Source organism: Podarcis cretensis, assembly GCF_951804945.1.
Source record: "Podarcis cretensis genome assembly, chromosome: 1".
Classification (NCBI taxonomy): Eukaryota; Metazoa; Chordata; class Lepidosauria; order Squamata; family Lacertidae; genus Podarcis; species Podarcis cretensis.
This window is the reverse complement of record NC_137170.1, coordinates 45959917-45983561: the sequence shown is the minus strand read 5'-3', so window position 1 is coordinate 45983561 and position 23645 is coordinate 45959917. Positions and strand designations below refer to the sequence as shown.

General features: G+C 42.8%; 1 protein-coding gene across 1 annotated transcript in view; it reads left to right on the top strand.

Moving 5' to 3' along the window:
• LOC307209450 (cytosolic phospholipase A2 epsilon-like) overlaps window positions 1-21505 on the top strand; it is a 39550-nt gene extending 18045 nt beyond the window's left edge. The window contains exons 6-20 of the mRNA XM_079964523.1: window positions 782-824; window positions 2810-2864; window positions 4017-4174; window positions 4895-4972; window positions 6044-6081; window positions 7580-7739; window positions 8196-8332; window positions 9544-9766; window positions 11430-11544; window positions 13175-13312; window positions 14543-14650; window positions 15481-15672; window positions 17345-17511; window positions 18261-18447; window positions 19908-21505. Coding sequence (XP_079820649.1) covers window positions 782-824; window positions 2810-2864; window positions 4017-4174; window positions 4895-4972; window positions 6044-6081; window positions 7580-7739; window positions 8196-8332; window positions 9544-9766; window positions 11430-11544; window positions 13175-13312; window positions 14543-14650; window positions 15481-15672; window positions 17345-17511; window positions 18261-18447; window positions 19908-20131 — 2023 coding nt within the window. The 3' untranslated portion in view covers window positions 20132-21505. The remainder of the gene's footprint in view (window positions 1-781; window positions 825-2809; window positions 2865-4016; window positions 4175-4894; window positions 4973-6043; window positions 6082-7579; window positions 7740-8195; window positions 8333-9543; window positions 9767-11429; window positions 11545-13174; window positions 13313-14542; window positions 14651-15480; window positions 15673-17344; window positions 17512-18260; window positions 18448-19907) is intronic.
• Window positions 21506-23645: the final 2140 nt, after the last annotated feature.

Genomic DNA, 23645 nt, shown 5'->3' with positions numbered 1-23645 from the left:
TATATATAGTGGGAGGGTGGGGTGGGGTTTTTCTCAGGAGGGTAGTAGGAGATGCGTGATTGACTCAATGGGTATGGTAAACCTGTTGATGACTGTTAACGACTGCAATTAGGCTTACAGGAAAAAGCAAGGGATAGTATGCAGATGATTAGCATGTTTAGCATATGTAATATGCTTGTTCTGAGTTTTTGTTACTCTAGAACTTGATGCAATTGGTTTAGCCAGAAGTTCTACGTTACTTGGAAGTCTGCTTGTTTAATTGCTTTTCCAGCTTTCCTTTAGGCCCCTCACACTGTTGTGCCCTTTGGAATGAGCATTTCAGAGAGCCTCCCCAGTTCCTGGCATCTCCCCCTCTCCTGTTGCTCACTGTCTTGGGCGTCCTCCTGAGCTCATACCCCTCCCCACACTGGAAAGGACACCATTCTTGGGGGAGGGCTGCAGAAGGTCTCAAGTTCAATCTCCAGCATCTGGGAGGACTGGGAATGCCCCCTGTCTGAAACCTGGGGAGCTGCTGCCAGTCAGTACAGACAATATTCAGTATTAGGCAGCTTCCAATGTACCTGAAGAACTCCCAGGCTGAGGCAGGATGCTGCCCATGCTGGGGATGGCATGTCCCTTCTTGGCCTGGTTTTGTGAATATTTGGCTGTGCCAAACAAGTTGTGGAGTCGCTAGGAAGCCGCAAAAGACACAGCTGCTGACAAATGAGAAAACAAAATACAAATAAAATGCTATCCTTACAGCTACTGGAAAAGTATCATTTTCTTTTCTTTTACCTTTCAGCCCAGATGTCCCAGAGAAGATATTTACTAATGGAGTTTTAGTGGTAAGTTTATTCATTTTGTTTCTTCACCTGACCAAATAGTAGAGCTTAGGTCTATAAAGTGCTGGCACTCAAATTCTGCATACCTAAACACAACTTTCCTGTGCATGACAAGCTGGAACTGGAATTTGTACTACTTAGCTCTCCCACTCAATTCCCCCAAGGTGAGGAAGCTCAGACTGGAACAGAGAAGCTTGGTTGCAGTTTCCACACTCCACCTCCAGTTCCACCATCAGATGAATGCCACCAATTGGTAAAAATCAAAGCATGCTATACCTGCCACCTTCATATTGAAGCTTCCTAAAACTGAGATTGGGACATGACAGTTGATTTAAGCTTCTCTGTGCCTATCATTTCCCCCTGCGCTGCCTAGCGAATTTAACAGACTCCAACATGTGCTGGCAGAATATTCATAACTATAAAACTGTGTTACATTCTTTGTGCAGGGGTGAGGAACTGCTGAGCTGCGGGGTGTTGTTGGACTGCAACTCCCATCATCCCTGGCAATGAGCCATACTGGCTGGAGGTTATGGGAGCTAGATATCAACAGCTTCTCCCATTCCTGCCCTAATGGATATTGCCAGTAGTTTGACAGAAGAGAAATCCTTGCAAAGGAACCTACAATTTGGGCTACTTTACTAGTCAAGCAAAAGATTGTGCTTGGCAGCCCCTCATTTCTCCCAACAGGTCTCCTGCTATCACCTCCCTAATGATGAGCTTAGACACTGCTGCTTGAAGGTGTTCAAGGTGCCTTCAAGTAGCAGTCTCTAAGATACCCACCCTGCCCCAGTCTTTCCCTAGAAAAGAGTGGGTGGGTGAGAGTCTTCTTGCCCAAGGGCTACTAGGCAAAGGAATGCAAGACGCCTTTCTCCAGAGGCATTCAAGCAAACCCCACCATCCTGGCCTTTCCTGCTCTCACAGGTTTGGTCTTGTGTGGCTGAGGCACTCCAGTTGCCTTGGAAACAACCCCCAGCCTTTCTCCTAACTTAGAAGATGGGATCACTGGACAGCTGTAGAGCTGATCTTAAACCACCTCTGTAGGTTCTAAGTTGGCATAAGCATGGCCCATTGCTCACCAGAAGGTGGCGACAAGTTTGTCACTAAAACAATCCAGAGGTTTACGTTTGTTCCTTCATTGGCAAAATGCTCATCACTACGATGGGCAGATACTGTATCTGCTTTCTTTCTATTCTCGATTCCAAAACCATTTCTGTGGTAGTGGAGATGGAGTCTGTATACTGCAAGGCAGTCTAGAATTCCTTTCTTTGGGGTTGGGCCATCTAGTATTGGAGGCAGGGGGCAGGATTTGTTTCCATGGTAATAAAGTCCCCAAGTGCTGTGGTAATATTTTTTCCATAGGTGTGAACATCCACCAATAAATTCTGACTTACCCTGAATTTTGTTCCTTTCCTAACAGTCTTTCAGTTGCATCCTATTTACTTGGCTCATTGTGGATGAGCAAATAATTAATTAAATTTATGAGAGATTACATTTTATGTAATGCTACATTGCATATACAGCGGTACCTCTGGCTGCGAATGGGATCCATTCCGGACGCCTGTTCGCAACATGAAAAGAGCGCAACCCGCAGCAGCGAGTCTGCACATGCATGGGTTGCGATTCACCGCTTCTGCACATGCGCGTGATGTCATTTTGCGCGTCTGCGCAAGCACGAGTGGCGAAAACCGGAAGTAACCCTTTCCGGTACTTCCAGGTTGCCGCAGGACATTACCTGAAATATCGTAACATGAAGCAAACTTAACATGAGGTATGACTGTAGTACTCAGAGAAGCCAGAGTTAAATCTATCTGAACACATAACCTTTGACCTGGAAGGTTTAAGTGTGGGGACTGGCTGTGGCTAAAATTAAGCCCAGGTTTATTACATTTGCATCATAATAGCACCTTACATAGCAAAACAAGGCTGCGGCATAAAAATCTATATTTGTTCTAAATTCACTCTTTGATTCTAATTTTTATCCTTTACAGGCGCGTGAAATTGCCTGTTTGGAAGTTCAAATAGATGGGGGAAGAAGGAAAACAGGTAGGCAATTTTTAATTGGGGTTGGGGGAGTGCCTTAGTTCAGTGGGAGGGCAGTGGTACACCCAGTTCAGTCCCTGGCATCCCAAGTTATTGTTGGGATAATCTCCTGTCTGAAGCCCCAGAGAACTGCTGCCAGCCGGGATGAACAAGAAAGAGCTAGATGGACCAATGGTGTATGGCAGCTTTCCATGTGTATATGTAATATAATAAAATAAGAACTAGCGAGTGTTTTGTCGGCCTCTCTGCAAGCTAGCTGGTGTCGCCTCCATGCCTAGTCTTTACTGAATTGCTGTGAAGTCATAGAACATTCATGACCATTTTAACTGTAGTCCTATTCAGGCATTATGCCTGAACACAAAATCTCCACACTAGTACCCCATGCTTCTCTGTATCGAGCAGAGAAAGTCTGCAAGGGGGGATTTTACTTAACATGAGTAGAACCCTCTATATCAGTGTTTCCCAAACTTGGGTCTCCAGCTGTTTTTTTGGACTACAATTCCCATCATCCCTGACCACTGGTCCTGCTAGCTATGGATGATGGGAGTTGTAGTCCAGAAAAAGTTGGAGACCCAAGTTTGGAAAACACGGCTCTACATGATAGGGAAGAAGAGTTTGGATTTGATATCCCGATTTATCACTACCCGAAGGAGTCTCAAAGCGGTTAACATTCTCCTTTCCCTTCCTCCCCCACAACAAACACTCTGTGAGGTGAGTGGGGCTGAGAGACTTCAAAGAAGTGTGTCTAACCCAAGGTCACCCAGCAGCTGCATATGGAGGAGCGGGGACGCGAACCCAGTTCACCAGATTATGAGTCTATCGCTCTGAACCACTACACCACACTGGCTCTCTGCTGACCCTGGCAGGAAATAGCTTTCAATTCCTTTCCCCTGATTCCTTCAAAATCTGCTGCAGTGGGTTGGAGGAAATCTGAGTACTGCCTCCTTTCCCCCTCTTGTGAGGGTTCTCCTCTATTGCAGCGCCATCACTTCTGCAAACAGGAGGTGACCTTCCATTCGCAAAAAGGGGTACAGTGGGTCCCAGGCTGCTTCCAGCATCTATAGCCTATTTATGAAAGCCATTTTAAATCATTTTTTTTGGAGGGATTATTAATATATAGATCTCTGTATTGCTCCCCCCCCCACCTTTCTGTAGAAAGAAAATTCACTCTTTCCGTGGGAGGATCCCATGAAGAAGCTCAAAACCTCACGTTGCGCACCTGGCTTTGCCGTGCTGCTCCTGCTAAATTTCACTACATCAAATATAACCAATCAGAATTGGATATTGAACTGCCGAGGAGACAGCTTCTTACGGTATGTTGGGTTTTTTTTGTCTCTGTAATAAGGCTGAGGGGAGGCTGAGCCACAGACATTTGTTAGGTAGGAGCCAGGAAACACCAGGGGTAAGAGCTGAGGCAGTGAAGCCAGAGGACACACCAAGAGGCACCATAAGTCAGTGCTGGGCAAGACTATCCTTGCCAGCCTGTACTGGAAACCTTTACAGAGAAGCCCTTCCTGGTGAAGAGAGCCATGGCCAGTCTTGGGCGGGCCAGGACATTTCAGTACAGTAACTGGCAACTCTTCAAGTCAGTTGCGGAGGAAGGGGTTTCGGTACCTGGGATGGCGGGGGTGTGGTACGTTGCCAGTGGGGGTGTGGCACGTCACATGCGGGGTGTGTGGCATGTCACCCATGCGAGCTTCCCAATGGGGCGGTGCCCACCTGTGCGAACATCACAAGGGGGTGGCGTCCGCCTGAGTGAGCATCATGCCAATGGGGTGGCACCTGCCCACCCGAGTGTCCCAAGGGGGAGGTGCCCGTCTATGGCGATGTCACCCCCCCAGGCTGGCACCTGGGGCACACCTACCCCCTGCCCCCTTCCTCTCCCACTGCTTCAAGTGCCCAGGGAGACACTTTACCCTCATGGTTTACTACCAAGCACCTGGTTCCTAGTTCTAGCCTCAGAAGCCCATGAAAGAAAGTATCAACTGCTTTAGATGATTTTCTCCTAGTGATGAATTTCATTTTATATGCAGGCCTCCTCAGAGACGAATGAGTCAGCAACTGTTCCCCTGAACACTCTTCCTATCAAAGAACAAGTGACAATACCACCGGTGAGACTTCCTATTGACTTCTAGGGACACTTTTTTCAAATAATGGGACAATATTGAGTGCATTCACACCAAGAAAAAACACCCCATGTTAACTCTTTCTTGTCATTCATTTGAGGTAAAGCTTTCCTATGAATTTGGTCCACATTGTCTGATTTATATTTAGCTAGAGTCTAATACTTTTGGCACATACTTTTGGCACATTTCAGCACCAAATGTAGGGCACATGGATAAGAAAGTTTCACAATTTCCTGCCTGCCAAAAATTATGGTTTAAACTAATCCATACTTTCATTATCACTCAAACCAGGACAGTTCATATTTATTTAATTTGCTTGATTTGAAAACAGACTTTTTATCTCTCCCCTTTCTCTCTTTACAAATGAAGATCTGTAGTTATAAAACTGCTCTTATCCCAAGTTCATGTTCATCACCCAGTAGATATTTTATCTATTACCACCACCAATTTTTAACTTCATAATAAGGACCCAATTGGTTCTTTCATTATTTGGGCCATTATTTGGGCCATTGTATCAATGCATTGTTTTATTTTTGAGATTCTGATCTACTTAAAAATACAATTTTGGGAATGCAGATCCAATTTTGCATAGTTAAGAGGAAGATGGCAATTGCCACCTACAGTACATGTATTTTGGGTTACTTTTGGGGAGAAGTAAAACCACAGAGGAATTTAAATACTTTCTGGAACAGACAGAAATGAATACTCAAATGCCCCTTGGTACTTAACAATATATCTTCAAGCTGAACTGAACTTAATATCTCTCCACCCAGCATTTGCAGAACCTTCTGTCCACTAATGGAGATCATTTTTGCATCTTTCGGGGTTTTTGCCACCCAGCAGTTACTTGTATTTTTATTTAAGCAAAAGATGGGAATAATCCCTTAGCATCTCATTAAAGTGTACATTTTCCAAAACAAATGTTGACCCAAACTTTGGCCTCCCCCACCAAGCATCTCTTTTTTGGGGGGGAAAGGGTCTTCCCCCCAGACATTCAAAATTCAAATGTAAACATTCAGTTCATCCCTCATGTATGTATTTTTTTTTATTTTCCAGAACAAAACATTTGATTTGAGTGTGAAGTCAAAAGATTGGTAAGAAAACCTCTTCTAAACCTGAGCCTCCCCAGCCACATGTATTTCCCCTCACTCCTTAACTACTTTGCTTTTATATGGAATCTCACAAACCTACGAGGTTTTGAATGTCTGGCTTGAGGTGAATTAACACCAAAAACCATAATATGTGAATGTAAGAAGCACATGCGCCATCAAAGCAATTTGGTACCAAGTTTTTTTAAACCGTTTGTTGTCCAGGTGATCTGCCTTGAGAAACAGTTCTTAAGATGCTTAGCAATTACGTGGACCAAATGAGACACAATCCAACTGTTATGCACTATGATTTTTATACGTTTAAGCACACTTATTTACCTTCTGGATTCTGTCCATTGCATTTAAATGTGTTCAGATTTTAACAAAACCACATTATGGGCATTGCTCAGAAAACATTGCTCACCGGAATCATATGCTCAGTCTTCCCTCCCCTTTCTTTTTTCCATAGAAACCTTGAGCTTGAGCCTCCACTTCCTTGCCTTTTTATTTACATCCTGCTTATACAGCCAGCACCATGCACTTGGTCCAGGAGGTGGCACTGCTGTCAGCTTCCTCCTCCTTGGTCTCCGGGGTGCTGTTGTAAAACTAACCGATCGGGGAAGAGGGTGGAGACATAACTTGGGTAGAGCAACAGCATAAAGTTAAGGCTCATCCAGCACACAAAGCACATGACTTCTCCCAAAGAATCTTGGGAACTGTAGTTCAAGGGAACTGTGGGGGTTGTAGCTTTGTGAGGGGAAAACTATGGTTCCCATGATTCTTTGCAGGGAGTCATGTGCCTTAAATGTACATTTGATGTGTTGTAAAGGTATGGTATGGGGACGTGGGTGGCGCTGTGGGTTAAACCACAGAGCTTAGGACTTGCCGATCAGAAGGTCAGTGGTTCGAATCCCCACAATGGGGTGAGCTCCCGTTGCTCGGTCCCAGCTCCTGCCAACCTAGCAGTTCAAAAGCACGTCAAAGTGCAAGTAGATAAATAGGTACCGCTCTGGCGGGAAGGTAAATGGTGTTTCTGTGCGCTGCTCTGGTTCACCAGAAATGGCTTAGTCATGCTGGCCACATGACCCGGAAGCTGTACGCCGGCTCCCTCGGCCAATAAAGCGAGATGAGCGCCGCAACCCCAGAGTCGGTCACGACTGGACCTAACGGTCAGGGGTCCCTTTACCTTTACCTTTTAAAGGTATGGCGTTAATTAGCTCTGCCTGTCCCTGGCTCTGTTTCCTCTTCCTGTTTGCTTTCCATTTTGTCAGCACCGTTGGACAGCAGCCACCCCTGACAGCAACCTATTCAGTTTGTTTAAAAATCAGCTTGTGCTTCGGCATGGGGTAGGGGCAAGACTGCTACTGCTGCATTCTACCCTGATGGTTAGGAAAAACGCATTGTGCGCACATGTGCATGTGCACACAAATGTTTCTTTGATAGATTGCAGCCAGCAGATGTAGCAGCCTTTAAAACCGTCTGCGTAAATTTCTCTTGGCCTTAGGACTCAGGGCCTGCTTTTTAAAAGGCCAAAAAGTCTGGATGTGCGTCTAGGATATGATCTGTGCTCAGATGAAAAGAATTTCCTACAGAAACGGAAGAAAGTGGTTGCTGCTACTCTGAAAAATCTTCTTCATTTAGACCAAGGCCTGCAAGACCATGAAGTAAGTGAATCACAAGAGTGCCATTTTATCCCTACAGATCTTGGTATCTAGTGCAGCACTTAAGTATTTTTAGACTCTGGTTTTATGATGGGAAATTGGCTCTGTGGTGTTAGTCCTGTGTATTTCTTCACTACTACAAAATGTTGTGACCCAGCCTTGCTGCATCTTAGAATCTTCTGCTTAATCTGCTAATGAGGCCCTGGACTTTTTTATTAAATGGAGTTTTAACATGCCTTTCAGAATAAATTATGCTGCCAAGGCAGTTTATGTTTCAGCAAAGCAACACAGTAACATTATACAAAAGGTTTTTTTAAAAAAGTTAGCTCTGCAATCCTATATTTCTTGGGAAGTGGCCACAGGAAACTGGCCTGAGATCTGCAGATGAAGGGCAGTACACAAATTCAATAAATAAAATAACAACCAATAAAAAACTGGTTATTTTCTTGCACTCAACAGGTGCCTGTGATTGCTGTGACAACTACAGGAGGTGGAATGAGAGCATTAACCGCTATGTATGGCACCCTTTGGGGTCTCCAGAGACTGAAGCTTTTGGACTGTGTTTCGTATATAACAGGCTCATCAGGGACAACATGGTAAGGGATGAGAACACCGAGAGCCAGTGTGGTGTAGTGGTTAAGAGCGGTAGTCTCGTAATATGGGGAACCGGGTTCGCGTCTCCGCTCCTCCACATGCAGCTGCTGGGTGACCTTGGGCCAGTCACACTTCTCTGAAGTCTCTCAGCCCCACTCACCTCACAGAGTGTTTGTTGTGGGGGAGGAAGGGAAAGGAGAATGTTAGCCGCTTTGAGACTCCTTAAAGGGAGTGAAAGGCGGGATATCAAATCCAAACTCTTCTTCTTCTTCTTTTGTAAATTGTGATTTGTGTGAGCTACTTGTGCTGAAACCCTTCTTCCAATATTGCGTCATTATTTGACTACCGGTGAAATCAGAGGCAATTATTAGTTGATTTCGTAGCATACTGTCACAATTAAGTAGGTGTACATAGTTTCTCCTTTGGCTTTCCGTACCAGCAAGGAAGTGCTTAAATTTTGTGAAACTCCAGAACGCCCTTGGTATTGTGAGTCTATGCAGAATAATTTTTCCTCAGTTGCTCCGTGAGTCAGTTGTTTGGTCAGGTTACAAGGCAGGACTAATAGTTTATTACCTGGGAGTGGAGAAATGAGAACAGTTCCTCTGAGTATACACAAATCCCCCCCCCCAATAGCTGAGCGAGTTTATTGGTTTCAAAGAACACAGTGAGCGGAGCCAAATTTCCTAACAGTCTAATACAACACTACATATGCCTGCTTAGGATTAGGCTCCATTGAGTTCAAGGGGACTTACTCTCAGGTGAGAATTGCAGACCAAAATGCTAGAAGTTGGCAGAATAGTCTCTTTCTCCCCACCCCCATGTCTGAGCGGGAAGAGTGGTGATTTGTTGATAGTTGATGGGCTGCTGATCTGTGTTTTCTTTTAAAAGGACATTTAAGCTAAACTAATATTAAATAGCATATTTTAGACGATAGGGTGACTGAACTGTTTTTCCAAAGTTTGTCTCAGTTCAAGCATTCAAAGACAATATGTTTAACTTCCAAAGATAACACCTGCCTACAAAAGTGAGAAAGGAGTGGCGGCGGTGGGAGTGAGAGAGCCCATTTCTTTTGAAATTCCACCCACCCTTTACTAGTGAATAGGTGAAAAAAAATGTTTTGCAAAAGGTTCTGCACAACACTACTTGTTTACTTAACCTGTATTATACAGTCTGGAATAAAAACAAATCATATCTCCTTTCCTTTCTTTTCCAGGACGATGTCAGATTTGTATGAAGATGCTGATTGGTCAAAGAAAGATCTTGGGGAGATCATCAAGAAAGCTCGAATTCAAGCAGCCAAATCTAAAATGAGTGCCTTTTCCTTGGAAAGCCTAAAAGCCTACCATAAGGAGCTATGCCAGAGGACCATAGCAGGATATAAGACATCCTTCATAGACCTTTGGGGACTCATGATCGAAGCCATGCTGAATGATGGGGTATTCTATATGTGTTTGTTTTCAGAAATGTTATCTGTTTCTTCCTTCAGAATTATTTGTATCATCTGAAGATCTCAGGGCAGAGGAGAGTAGAATCAATACATTGCCAAATTGATGCATAATGTCATCAAAATACTGTACACAGTTGCTAAATCTCACTTACCATTCCCAAAAGCAGGGGCAAAATGAGGCTTTATTTCATCTGGGTCAAAGACCCAGTTTGGCACCCCCTATGCACATTTGCATGCACACACACATAGACTGGGAGCCTCAATGGCGCCCCTCTGGAGGCTTCACTCAGGGCAAAACACCTGGCTAGTCCCCACCCCCCATAGCTACAGCTCTGCCAAATGCTTGGGTGAAAAACTACTCCCTGCCTCTGCTGCTTTCCAGGTTTTCTGGTGATGACCACTGATTGCAGCTGAATGCCAGGGTTTGCTCTCAGCTGCTGGACAAAGTCAGGATATTTCTGATGGTTCACTTTATTATTAATCATTTTAGCTCCATGCAATTTGCAGTTGGTCTGACAGCTAAAGTCTATTCCCACATTGACTTCAGCAACAAAATTCTTCCCTTTGGATGAGCCAGCTGCTGCTCTTCTCTTGCTTTGCCCTCATGCAAATAATGTTAATATTATAATATAATATAATATAATATAATATAATATAATATAATATAATATAATAAATATACCATAGTCCCCTGATATAGATGGAATAAGATGGGGTATGGAGGATGTTGCCTTTGGAAAGTACAGTCTAAGCAACCATATGTGTCAAGTACACAGATGAAATCGCTGCAAACTTTGGTACCCTCTGTATCAGCCTTCCCCAATCTGTTGCCATCCAGACACTGTGGACGGCAACTTCCACCAACACAAGTCAGCATGTCTGCAAGTCAGGGATGATGGGGGTAGTAGCTCAGAGCAAATGAAGGGCAACGAGTTGGGACAGGCTGTTCTATACTGTTCTTTCATGGCTATTTTTCATGCTGTGCTTCGAATTTATGTTGGATCCTTTTTTAAAAAATGCAATACTTAGGAGGGATTTTTGTTGTGATTGCAACCTGTAGGGACATGGCCAGCCCTTGCATGATTCACAGGGAGGCAGCTGCCTCAGGCAGCAAATTTTGAGGGGTGGAAAGTAGATAGGAATGTTGCTGTGTGGTCTGCCCTGCAGCCCCTAAGCTAGCTAGCTTGCTGTCCTAGGGTGAGGTGGAGGACTCTGGCCCATCACTAGTGATTCAATTAACTGTCTAGTCAGATTTTGTGCACAAAAAGGGAAATGCATCATCTTGTCCTTTGCCTCAGGCAGCAAAATGGCTTGGGCCGCTCCTGTGTAGGGAGGAAACATATAGCCTTTCCTTCTTTAACCTGTATCATGATTGAAATCCCCCCTTAAAGGCAGAAAACTTAGCTATTTCATTTATTATTATTGTATTTTTACTGCCAGAGAGGGGGAGAGGTGCTTGTGAAATGTTTTACCTCAGGTTTCAAAACAACCCAGACAGCTTTGGGTACTGTGCACCTTGATTTGAGGGCTGGATGATACCATTTGCTGTTCACCTGAGGCAGCAAAATGTTTGGGGGTCAGCCTTGCAAGTTCCTATTTTCCCCAATTAATCAAATATATAATGTGTATTTATTTTCCCTACACAAACCCAGAACAACCACCATAAACTCTCAGATCAACGACGAGCATTGAGCAAAGGCCAGAACCCTCTTCCAATCTACCTGGCTTTGAACGTTAAGGACAATGTTACCACAAGAGATTTTAGAGGTAATTTTTTCCCAACATTTTTCATATTTTAAGTTTGTATGGCAAATTACATGGTCAGGTATGCACATATCAGAACCAACAAAAAGGGAAAACTCATCTTCTGGACTCAAGTTGAGCTCAAGCACATGGGCAGCAGCATTATTCTGATCCTTTCCTCTACACCAGGTATAGGGAACCTTTGGCCCTCCAGATATGGTGGAACCAGGGCTTTTTTCAGCCGGAACTCGCCAGAACTAAGTTCCGGCACCTCTCTGATGGGCACCATTGCCATTATAAGAGAACAAGGGAGGTGTTCATAGTGAGTTCTGGCACCTCTTTTTCTAGAAAAATAGCTCTGGGCGTGCATCATACCTGGCCATTGGCCTAGTTTTCTAGAATTGATGGAAACTGTCGCTCAGTCACAACTGGAGGACCCAAAGTTCCCACTACATGATACAACTGTGCCAGCACCCTTCCAGATTGTGATGAAGGAGAATGGGTGACACCATCTTAACTTTACCCTACAAGTCATTTATTAGATCTAGAATGGCCACCTGTTGAAACAGGATACTGGATTAGGTGGTCCTTCGACCCAATCCAACAGGGATCTTCATATTTTCTTAACCAACTGTGTAGATTTAAAGGGACTTTCCATTGTCACCGTTTCTGGAAGGGTAGCCATGTTAGTCCATCTGTCCTGAGGCACCCTTGAACGCTGAGACACTTATTATGGCATAAGCTTTCATGGACCATTGTCCACTTTATCAGATGTATACAGCATTATTCTGAGTGGCAAGTACATGTGGCGTGTATATTTTAGGGAGTGGGATGTAAAAATGCAGAGAAGTGTTGACTGTGATAATTACTTTATTGACAGTGACCATTCACAGTAAAACGGTAGCTGATAATACAAACATCCTGGGATTGGTAAACCAGTCAACACACACATTGTGATAAAATCCATTCTGCTATAGCACTGAACCCTTGATGTAGCATAATTCAACGGCTGTCCTCTATGTGCACTGTAGGACAGGCAGTGATCCCATATATACACTCCTTGGTGTATCTACAGTAGAATGTAGCAGTGACATCCTCTTCCTTTTCATGCTGCCACTGCTGCTTGCTGGGATTGGGGACTAGGCAGGGGGAGGCAGCAGTGAGGGCAGGGGAGTTATGGGCCACCCCAACCTGGAGTTCCCCTGATCTCACAGCCTCCTCGTCCTGGAATGTGCAGAGCCACAATCAGGAGGGCACCCTTACTGCCCTGTCCCTTTCACATGCTGCTGCTGATGCATGCATAAGGTTGGGGAAACAGAAGGCAGTCAACCATTGTTTTATACTTTTTAAATATTGCGTATGGCCCATGAGGAAGACATTGGCTTGGAATGTGTCGGGCTGAATAAAACACTTCCTTGTGTCTCTAAACACTTCTTTGTGTATCTTTTGTATTTCCTGTAGGTGTTAAAAAGCAGAAATGAGTTGTGGAAGTTGTTATTTAAATACCTAATCCTTTTTGAGGAACACAAATTGCTGGGTTAATTATGAGCTTGAAAATAAGCATAATCCCCTCATGTGATTACTTTCAACTGAGAAAGCTACCCATTCTCTTTTCATAGTATAGCAAATGTGTTGAATGTTGGCTTCCTTGCAGAGTGGGTAGAGTTCACACCATATGAGGCGGGCTTCCTGAAATATGGGGCGTTTGTTCGTGCTGAAGATTTTGGAAGCGAGTTTTTCATGGGGCACCTGATGAAGAAGCTCCCAGAATCAAGGATCTGCTTTATGCAAGGTGACTTTTTATATCTGGGGTGGGTGGGTGGGTGGGAGGGAGGACATACCTTGACAAGAAGGCAGGCGATGATGCATTTGGTAATGCGGGTACAGCCTGCACTACTTGGGAAAAAATGTGGAACGCTGATGCATATCAGGTTTCTGTTACATTTCCACACTCACTGTGTCTTTTGTTTTCATTGCATTATGACTCCCAGGGGTGGAAGCAAACTTTAAATTCTATATATTATGGTTAAATGACAAAAAAGGCGAATTCCATGCTAGGGATTATATGGAAGGGGGACAGAATCATATGCCAGTATGCCAGTGATATGATATGATATGCCAGTGATTATGATATGCCAGTATCATAATGACCTTTTACAAATTTATAGTCTAGCCACACTTCAAAATACAGTTCCAGTCACCCCATAGCATAAAAGGAGCAATGGTGGATCATATCACACGCTCATCTAATCCAGCATCCTGTTTCTAAGAGTGACCAACAAAAAGCCTGCTACCAGCAAATTTCATTTAGTGGCATATTGCCTCTGAAGATGGAGGTTCTATACAGACATTACGTCTAGTAGCCATTGATGGCCCATTAGTCTGGTGCAGCAGACTAATGTTGATACTACTTGCAGTTTACCACCTTCCTTCCTTCCTTCCTTCCTTCCTTCCTTCCTTCCTTCCTTTCTTGCAAAATGTCAGTGTTCCTCATTCTGTGTAGTCCTATCCTGATCCATATACATAGCTAAGTATCACATCAATGTAGCCTTTGGGACAGCCTTTCTCAACCTTGGGTCGCCAGATGTTGTTGAACTACAACTCCCATCACCCCTAGCTAGCAGGGCCAGAGCTCAGGGATGATGGGAGTTGTAGTCCAACAACATCTGGGGACCCACAGGTTGAGAACCGCTGCTTTGGGGGCTGGTGGTAGTTCAAAATATCTGGAAGATGCTGGGTTAGGAAGACTACAGGAATTGTTTCAAATGCGGCAGTAAACAAGCCAGCTGGTCCTGGCCAGGAAAAACCTGAAACAAGTCGCAACAGGAATATATATAAATTCAAATGAAATGTAATTTGAAATCTGGAACAACAACTACATTTGTATACTAGTTTAAATTGTGCCACTGTTTTGCCCCATAATAAGAGGGTCGAGGTAGATAATTTGCTGGACCAGCTTCCAGTTCAGGATAAAGTTTTGAGGGGAGAATGCTTCTACTTCATTTGTCTCTTTCTTTCACAGGAATGTGGAGTAGCATATTTTCCAAGAATCTGTTGGATGCCTGGCATGCAGCTGACAATTCAGAGGACTTCTGGAACAGGTGGACCCAAGATAATATCACTGAAATTGGTAAATTATAGTCCACGCTCCATGTGATTTTTGATGTAACCATATACAGATTGGTTTGGGGGCTGGTGTCTTGCTGCGTGGAAATAACTCATTCTGAACTTTGCAATACAAGTGGTGTGTTTAGGTGCAACTTCAACACCCAGATTCAGTTCATCATAATATTACCTTTTTCCAGAATGGTTGATACTCATGTCTGAGCATACTCCCATACATGGTTGGCAGCCTGAATGTGCCTTTCATTTTCACCCACCTTGCACACCTCTCCCGCCTCTGTGGTCACTGGCCATTCATGGATATAGTGCAAACTTTGCCAGCCTGGTGCCTTCCAGATGGCTTGGACTACGTGTTCCATCAATCCCAGCTAGCATGGCTATGTTGGCCCAAATAAAATCCAGAAATCAAGCATGCAGTTTGGGTCTTATGGGTATTAGATTTTGGGTATATGTGTGGATGTAATATTTCAACAGACCTATTGAAAATTTTTATTCCCATGTGCACATTTAGTGGTTCAGAGGAAGTACAGCCATACTCTCTCTCTCTCTCTCCACTGTGTGTGAGTAATTGCTTATCTACTAGGCCAAGGTGACTATAGATAATGGTATCTATATTTACCCCAAGAGTAAAGGTCTGATCCTAAAATTCACCCACCTTTTAATTAGCTCCCCTGAATCATTTTAAAACAAGCATATTGTACACCATCCCTATCCATGTATCTGTTTAGTTTAATTAATTTTATCTTTCTTTAGATAAAGAACCTGGTTTTTAAAACAGGTTGTTCCTCATCCCTTTTCATGTACCTGTTTACCTTAATTAACTTTGTTGTTCTTCAGATGAAGTACCTGACTTACCGGAGAGACCTCACGAGATGCCGACTCGCATGTTCACTCCAGCAGGCAGCCTTTCCAATACTCTACGGGATATTTTGACAGACCGTCCAGCGGTGTCAAAGTACCATAATTTTTTAAAAGGGTTCCAACTGCACAATGAGTATGCGCAGGATCTACAGTTTTCTAAGTGGAAAGGTATACCCGTAGCATAAATTTCATTTGGAAATAAACAATTTGCATAGTATAGGCTAAATCAATTACATTTTTTCTCATCGAAGAGAATTCACTACTGTCATTATTACTGCGTCACTGCTCCAACTGTTGTGCTTTGAGAGAGAGAATGAATGGGCCAGGGTGGAATGTAAGGGGATAGTGGAAACTGCACTTACACCTACTAGGTGAAAAGACTCTTTCCTTGTGTTCATCGGCATCTCTGCAATGGTTCCTCACCTCTGGCACATCATTGCATATGGCAGCAGCTGCTGCCCGCACCACTCTACATAACTGAAGCTAGCTCTCAGCACTAGCACAAAGGGAGTAGAGTCCTTTTGTGTCAGTACTCTGTGGAGTGTGCCTGACTGGACCTAATGGTCAGGGGTACCTTTACCCTTATGTATTTGGAAGGCCACAATACAAGACTCATGTGCAGATTCTGGAGAAAAGGATGGCTTACTGCAAGGTGGGGAGCAGTGATTGAGGTCCAGCTTAGCTGCAGCTGATCCATGGTGGTCTTCTGGTCCCTGAGTGGCCAATGGAGACTGTCGCTTCCTCCTCCACCGGAGACATGGCTTGGAGGACATACAACAGGGAAGTCCTGTTCACACCCCTGTCTTCCATCTGCTATGATCCCTAGGCTTAAAAAGAGGCCTAGACAGGAATTTTCCTCCAGAGAAATTGGGCATGTCTAGGGTTTTTGCCTGCCTCATAGCCGTTGTCACAACTTGTTGGCGGATAAGGCATTGGGTTGGATCCTTAGTCAAGGCAGAAGGCAGGGTTTGTGAGTCTACCCTCTGGCTCCAAAGAATTGGGGTATCCCATCAAAGGGGTCCAGGGGGAGGTGCTTCTATCCAGATGCCCAGATGGGGCTGATGAGCCACAGCACCCCCCTTCCGTGGAGAGATCACCCCGATTTGATGTATGCCATTCTTGACCCAGGATTAACTGTGCCAAACAATCAGCAGACAGGTTGGATGATTTGGAATACACATCCATTGCCTAAGCCAAAACCTACTAACATCTGGGGTCAATAAGGATGTGGCCCGTTTAAATCACAGGATGCTTGTCTTGTGATTATTGCAGCTTCCCAACCTTGCTCCCTGGTTGTGGGCACACTGTTCCTGGGCCTAATCAACCACTCACTTCCAACCTGTACAAAATGTATATGTACATAAATACAGGATGCAGACTGTATGTGTATGTAATACTTGTATACCACAGGCTCAGTGTAGAAGAAGATATAGAGGTCAAAGACATCTGAAGGCAGCCCTGTATCATAGCTGTCAACTTTTCCCTTTTCTTGCGAGGAATCCTATTCGGAATAAGGGAGTTTCCCTTTAAAAAAGGGAAACATTGATAGCTATGGCCTCTATAGGGAAGTTTTTAATGTTTGGTGTTTGATTGTGTTCTTACATCTGTTCAGAGCCACCCAGAGTGGCTGGGGCAACCCAGTCAGTTGAGTGGGGTACAAATAATAAAATTATTATGTGGAGGAAGACCAGCAAATGCGATTTGTTCTTCTTTGCCACATCTGTTGACTTATTGGTGCTAGTTTTGTGATAAAATTGTTTTTCTGAAGGGGAGCAGAAAGGCGATTACTTCTGGATTTTGTTGGTTCTTTTCATTTTAAAGTCAATGCCTTGTTTTGTAGATACTGTGTTTGATGAATCCCCTAATCAGTTGAGAGATTCAGCAGATCACCTGGAACTGGTGGATACAGCATTTTTCTTTGACACCAGTTGCCCTCCACTTCTGAGACCAGAGAGGAAAGTTGATGTCATTCTGCACTTCAATTACACTGGAGGATCACAAGCTAAGGTTAGATGGGTATATTAATTTTTACTATTATTAAATCTTTTTGAAAGATAATCCAAATGTATGTATTGAAAACAAAATCCAGAAATTAATAACTATTATTATTATTGTTATTAAAGTTCTAAACAATCCAGTTAATATCATAGTTCAAAGCCAAAGGAGGTCTGCCACAACATTAGGATTAAAATGGTCTTTTAATTCATTATCAAAAAGATCTCAACTTTCCAAGGTTGGAGTCAGCTATTTCTGTAGTCAAGAAAAGTGCAATTTATTTCAGAAAAAAATCATATGCTCCTAGCCTAAATTTGGTTGCAAAAATTTAAATGTTTACTGTTCACATTTTTCATGATTCTTATTGATGCTGTTGGTTTGATTTTTTTTTTAATTAAAAAGGTATAAAATATAGGAGAGGCAAATTGGTATTGAATTTAAGTGCTTTAAAGTTAATAAACACACCTTTAGGTTAAATTGTGTTTTTCTTAAGTCTGTTTAAGATTTAGAAAAAAGTTATTTAAAATAATAATAATGCTGCTGAATTTCAAAGTCAATTTCAAAGTTTCCTTTCGGCTCTAGTGGTTCCCTCTCATGACAAATTAAATGCCTGTTTTGACAGCATGGACAGTTTTCTGTATCTTGTTTTGCATCCCATTATGATCCCATTATGTTTTCAAATGAAATTACTGCTCATCAAGGACTCCATGGTTGGTTTCTTCTTTGGCCCCTGCTAAAATTGCTTCATTTTGCAACCATAGCCTTTGGAGCGGGCCTCTACATACTTCACAGAGCAAGGAATCCCATTTCCCAACACTTTGCTGAATGATGAAGAAAAGAAAAATCTAAAGGAATGCTACGTGTTTGAAGATGCACACAACCCAGATGCTCCCACAGTGATTTATTTCCCACTAGTGAATGACACCTTCCAAAGATATCTTGCACCCGGTGAGTTAATGGCAGCCAATATATAACAGAAATAACATTTATATCAAGTACTTCATCCAAAACAGATTTTACACAATCTCACATTTTCTTTGAGAAAGTCTTACTGGTTTTAATGAAGTTGAAATGTGTTTTGGTTTGTGAACTTACAGCTCAATCTTAATCATATTCAAAAGCAAGTCTGATACAGTGCAATGATTTCCTAGCTAGCATGCTTTATCTTACAATCTGATACTTCATTTAAATCGTTGCACAATGATTAGGGTGGATTTTTCTCAATTAAGATCTTAGACCATATTTTTATAGTGAGGTGAAGTTAGGTAGGCTTGGAATATTTATTTTTGTAGGGCAACTCCATGAGTACTGAAATCATAATCTGGGATTGGGGAGGAATATTATACACCAGAAGTGTAAATTTTGGACATTTGTTTTCCAATCAGAACTAATAATAATAATAATAAATATGTTAGTCCCGTTCTCTTGCTCAAGATAACTCAAAGCAATTTACAACCCAAAAAAGCTTTCCACATCCCCACATTTTATTAAAATTATATGAAAATTGCTATATTATTGCTGTATTCCACCTTTCTGCCTTAGCTGTATTTCATCAATAAAATCAATCACACAATTAAACATAACAAACTATTTGAACATTTTCTGATCATACAGAAGAACTATTTTCCTGTTTGGAATTGTTCTATGGCAGGGGTCAGCAACCTTTTTCTGCCGTGGGCCGGTCCACCGTCCCTCAGACTATGTGGTGGGCCGGACTATATTTTGAAAAAAAATATGAACGAATTCTGATGCCCCACAAATAACCCAGAGGTGCATTTTAAATAAAAGCACACATTCTACTCATGTAAAAACACCAGGCAGGCCCCACAAATAAACCAGAGATGCATTTTAAATAAAAGGACACATTCTACTCATATGAAGACATGCTGATTCCTGGACTGTCTGCAGGCCGGATTGAGAAGGCAATTGGGCTGGATCCGGCCCCCGGGCCTTAGTTTGCCTACCCCTGTTCTATGGAATCTAAAGTGCAAATTGCTTATGCTCCTGACTCAGGATTACACAGTAATCTTCTGAATGCTTCCTTTTGAAACATTCATTAATTTACTGATTTGACACTTTTGTAATTTTCCCTTCCTCTTGAAGCTCAGAATGGCTTGGATTTGAGTTGGATTTGAGTTGAGAATGGCTCAGAATGAGTTGGCCTAAGTCCACCCACATAGCTTCACATCTAAAAATCTGAGCCTGAGTGCCCCACATCCAAGCCAACAGTCTAGTCTTTGAACCACACTCCCACTGGGTCAGTAAGGACCCCCCCCCCAAAAAAAAAAATGAAATTTAGATAGAGACAGGGTTGCTGCCCTTCCTGGCATGCCTTCTGATTCCACTGGCTAAGCTTTGGAGATGATCTGTCTAAGGACTTGACTCCCTTTTCTTTTTTTCTTCTGTAGGTGTGGAACGTAGCACTGCTGAAATGTCACTGGGCAATGTTGATATCTCTAGTGCCTTTTCTCCATATTCCACAAGACAGGTTTCGCTGCAAGACGAGGATTTCAACAAGCTGCTGAATCTAACTAACTACAATGTCCAGAATAATGCAAGCACAATCCTTCATGTTTTGCACAAAGTAGTAGACCAGAAAAAACAGGCCTGGTCATCTCAGGCTGCCTCATGAATGCACCTTTCTTGTAGGGATGGGGGGAGAAATTCAGTTCAGTTACCATTGAAAGGTGACAGTTTGCACTTTCCAAAAGTATATGCAAACCAAAACACAGCAAGGCTTCAAAATTCGCACTTCTCTGAATTTTGCAATGCAGTTCTGCAGTCAGGTAATGTGTACAAAAATTCATATGCTAGGATAAATTATGCATTAAGTGCATATAATAGTGAAGCAATATGTACAAAAGTGTATTACATATGGGGAAAGTGCTTTGCAAAAAGTGTATGTTAGGCAAAAATGTACAAAATTGTGTCTTAGAAGAAATTTGCACTAAAATGCTGTCGAATTTTCATGAGTGCTTTTAAAAAAATGCAAACTGATGTGGAAGGTGGATAAATGAACTTAAGACTGAAACAATGAGAAACTGAAATTGAGAGATTTGCCCATCCCAACTTCCTTGCCAGCTTAAGAAGAAAACTTGTAAGTGGGGAAGAGATCTAATAGCTGATCAAAATGGTTGTTGTTGTTGTTTAGTCGTTTAGTCGTGTCCGACTCTTCGTGACCCCATGGACCAGAAGGAACTCAGATAATTCAAAACTGACTTTCTTGGTTTTTTTCAACATGGGAGACCTCACCTAGCCAAGGTTTACTATTATTGCAATGGTTCTAGTATGTAATTGGCAGGATGGGAGGTGGAGTTCCATCTGTGCACTTGAGCCCACAAAAGTTTGGATCATGGCATGCAGACCATTGCAATTCCTTCCATATTTTCAGATCCCTTATTATTCAAATGTTTCCCTGCAGGCATAAATATTGATTCTTTACTATTCTTTTTAAAGGTAGTTTTCTCACAGTATTTTCTCTAACTCATTTGAAAAGGGTGGTTAATCTTTCATCTAGATACTGTTAAGACTAAAGTGTTATTCTTAATAACTGTGAAATACAGCCCAAAACACACTTATATAAATGCCAGATTGAAATCATGGTTGAACAATTGAGTTACACCCTAGAGGGTTGTTTATCTCGCAGGCTGCAACCTATATGCTCTTATCTGGGAGTAAGTCCCATTGAATTCAGTGGAGCTTCTTGCTGACTCTGAGGAAACATGCAGGATTGCACTATCAGATCTGTTCTCTTACCTAATACTAATTAATTGTTGCAGGCACAAAGTTACAGCTACCGTATTTAATCTTTTGTGTGTGTGTGTTAATAGGCTACATTTATCTCTTACTCACATGTATTTTGTTTTAAGAACTGGTTTCCTGTATGATGGTAGATGTATATAGTCAGCTGAAAAGTTTATGGTTAGGTAACTGCTTTCATGTGAAGAAATGCTAAAATCAAAAGCATGAACAAACAACAATAAAATTTTGCCACCTAGTCACTTCATTATTTTTTCTGTTCATGAGTTTTGCTTTTCCTGCTTGGATGCATGGCCTGGTTTGAACTCTTTAATTATGAAGGGTGTAGCAAAAAGTGCCTGGCTTTTTTTATAGCTTTGGAGCCACACACACATATAATTAATATATTGTGTACTTTTTCATTTATAATCTGTCTGTCATTTCAAGAGACACTCAACTTCACTAAAAAAATGCTTAAGTATTTATTTTATGAGAACAGCTATTCACTGCAAGGTCCCAGTGTGGGTTACAGCAAAAAATATACCCAACTACAAAATATTTACAACCATGAAACGAGAAAAGTGTAAAAAAAACCACAACAATTTAAAAAACAGTTCCTTGCATAAAACAATGTAAAACAATTCCACATGTAAAAACATACTACAACCATTTAAAAAGTCTATATACAAAAAGAGTTTAAAATAGTTAAAATACAGAGGCTGACTCAGATTGCTACTAAAAAAGTTTGTTGGAAGAGGGATGACTTTAAGAAGCACCAAAAGGCTTATAGTTGTGGCTCCTAATATTAAACAGGGGAGAATTCCAAACAGCAGGTGCCACCACACCAAAGTCCCAGTTCCTATATACTGCAGAATACAGTGGTACCTCGGAAGTCGAATGGAATCTGTTCTGGAAGTCTGTTCATCTTCTAAAATGTTCAGAAACCAAGGCGCGGTTTCCGATTGGCTGCAGGAAACTTCTGCAGTTAATCAGAAGCTGTGTAAGCCACACCGATCGTTTGGATTTCAAAGAACGTTTGCAAACCGAATGTTCGGTGTTTGGGAGCCGAAACGTTAGACTTGCAAGGCGTTTGGGACCTAAGGTATGACTGTTTTAGGCCAATGGACCATCTAGTCCAGCATCCTGTTCTCAGCGACCAACCAGATGCCTGTGAGAAATCTGCAAGCAGGACATGGGCACAATGGTACTGTGTCATTCTGTGGTTCCCAGCAATGAGTAAAGCTTTCTGTGATTTCCAAGGGTATGAAACACATGTATGGTAGTATTTCCACTGCAAATGTACCTCATCCCACAAACTGAAATATATATTTTGTGGCTAATGGCTCCTCCATATAGCCTGTTTATTGAGCATTCATCCTGATTTATTGCACAAAGCTTCCATAGGGGTTAGACTACGCCTTACCTTTATTGGGTATTTGCTCTGATTTGTTTGCAGGATAAGTTATATGAGCAATGAGCATCCTGATTTGCTTGCAGGGTGTTTATATGCCATCCCTTTAATCATTCTTTCATTTCACATTTGCGTGTCAAGACCCCGAGGCCACCTCTGCGTTGATGAATAAGACACAAGGACACGGATATTAAGTTAATGGTTATTGGGCAAATTTAGGCCACAACTTTATCGGTTACAGAATGTGAGTGGTATTGGCTTAGGCATTGGAATTCACCTGACTATATCTGACTCCTGCCCGTCACGCAGGGAGTCCTGTAGGGGTCAACCACTGGTAGGGGGAGTCCCGTCGATGTAAAGCAACTCGAGGTCCTCCTGGGTTCCCGACAGGGTTGTGGCAAGGCCCTAGCCCTGCCCCGGACTTCGGACAAGATCACCACCCCCCCGGATTCCTTTAAGGGAATACCCTTAAGCTTGGAGGGGCAGGTGATGGCCACACCTCCCCTCCCCCATCATAAGACCAATGCCTAACCACCAAACCTTACAAAGTTGTGACGATTGGTACGAGGTAGGCGAAAACCAAATGGCCCAAGCCAATTTGCCAAGTGGAAAAATTCCTACCAGACCCCTCAATGGCCACCAACCAAGGTCCATAGCAAGGCCAATGTCAAAACCTGAAATTAGGGAGAGCGGGCGGAAGATCGAGGAAGTGAGCCAGAAGGAAGTTCCCTGGCTCACACCTTGGTTTAAATGGGTCCTGGCCATGCCCTCCAGACAGCGGATTGGCTGGCTGGAACTATGGCATGGCAGGGACCTCCGGGTGACGCAGGACTCTGCCCCTGCCCCCGGAGGGGAGTGGGTGGCCATGTGGTCCACCGCAATTCCTCCCCACTGGGAAGTGGAGCGGATTTTTCAATGTATTACCCCATCAATTTCCTAACCACTCAAATTCTTTTGTAAAAAGAAAAGAAAAGGATTTTTTGGTGTGCATTTTAAA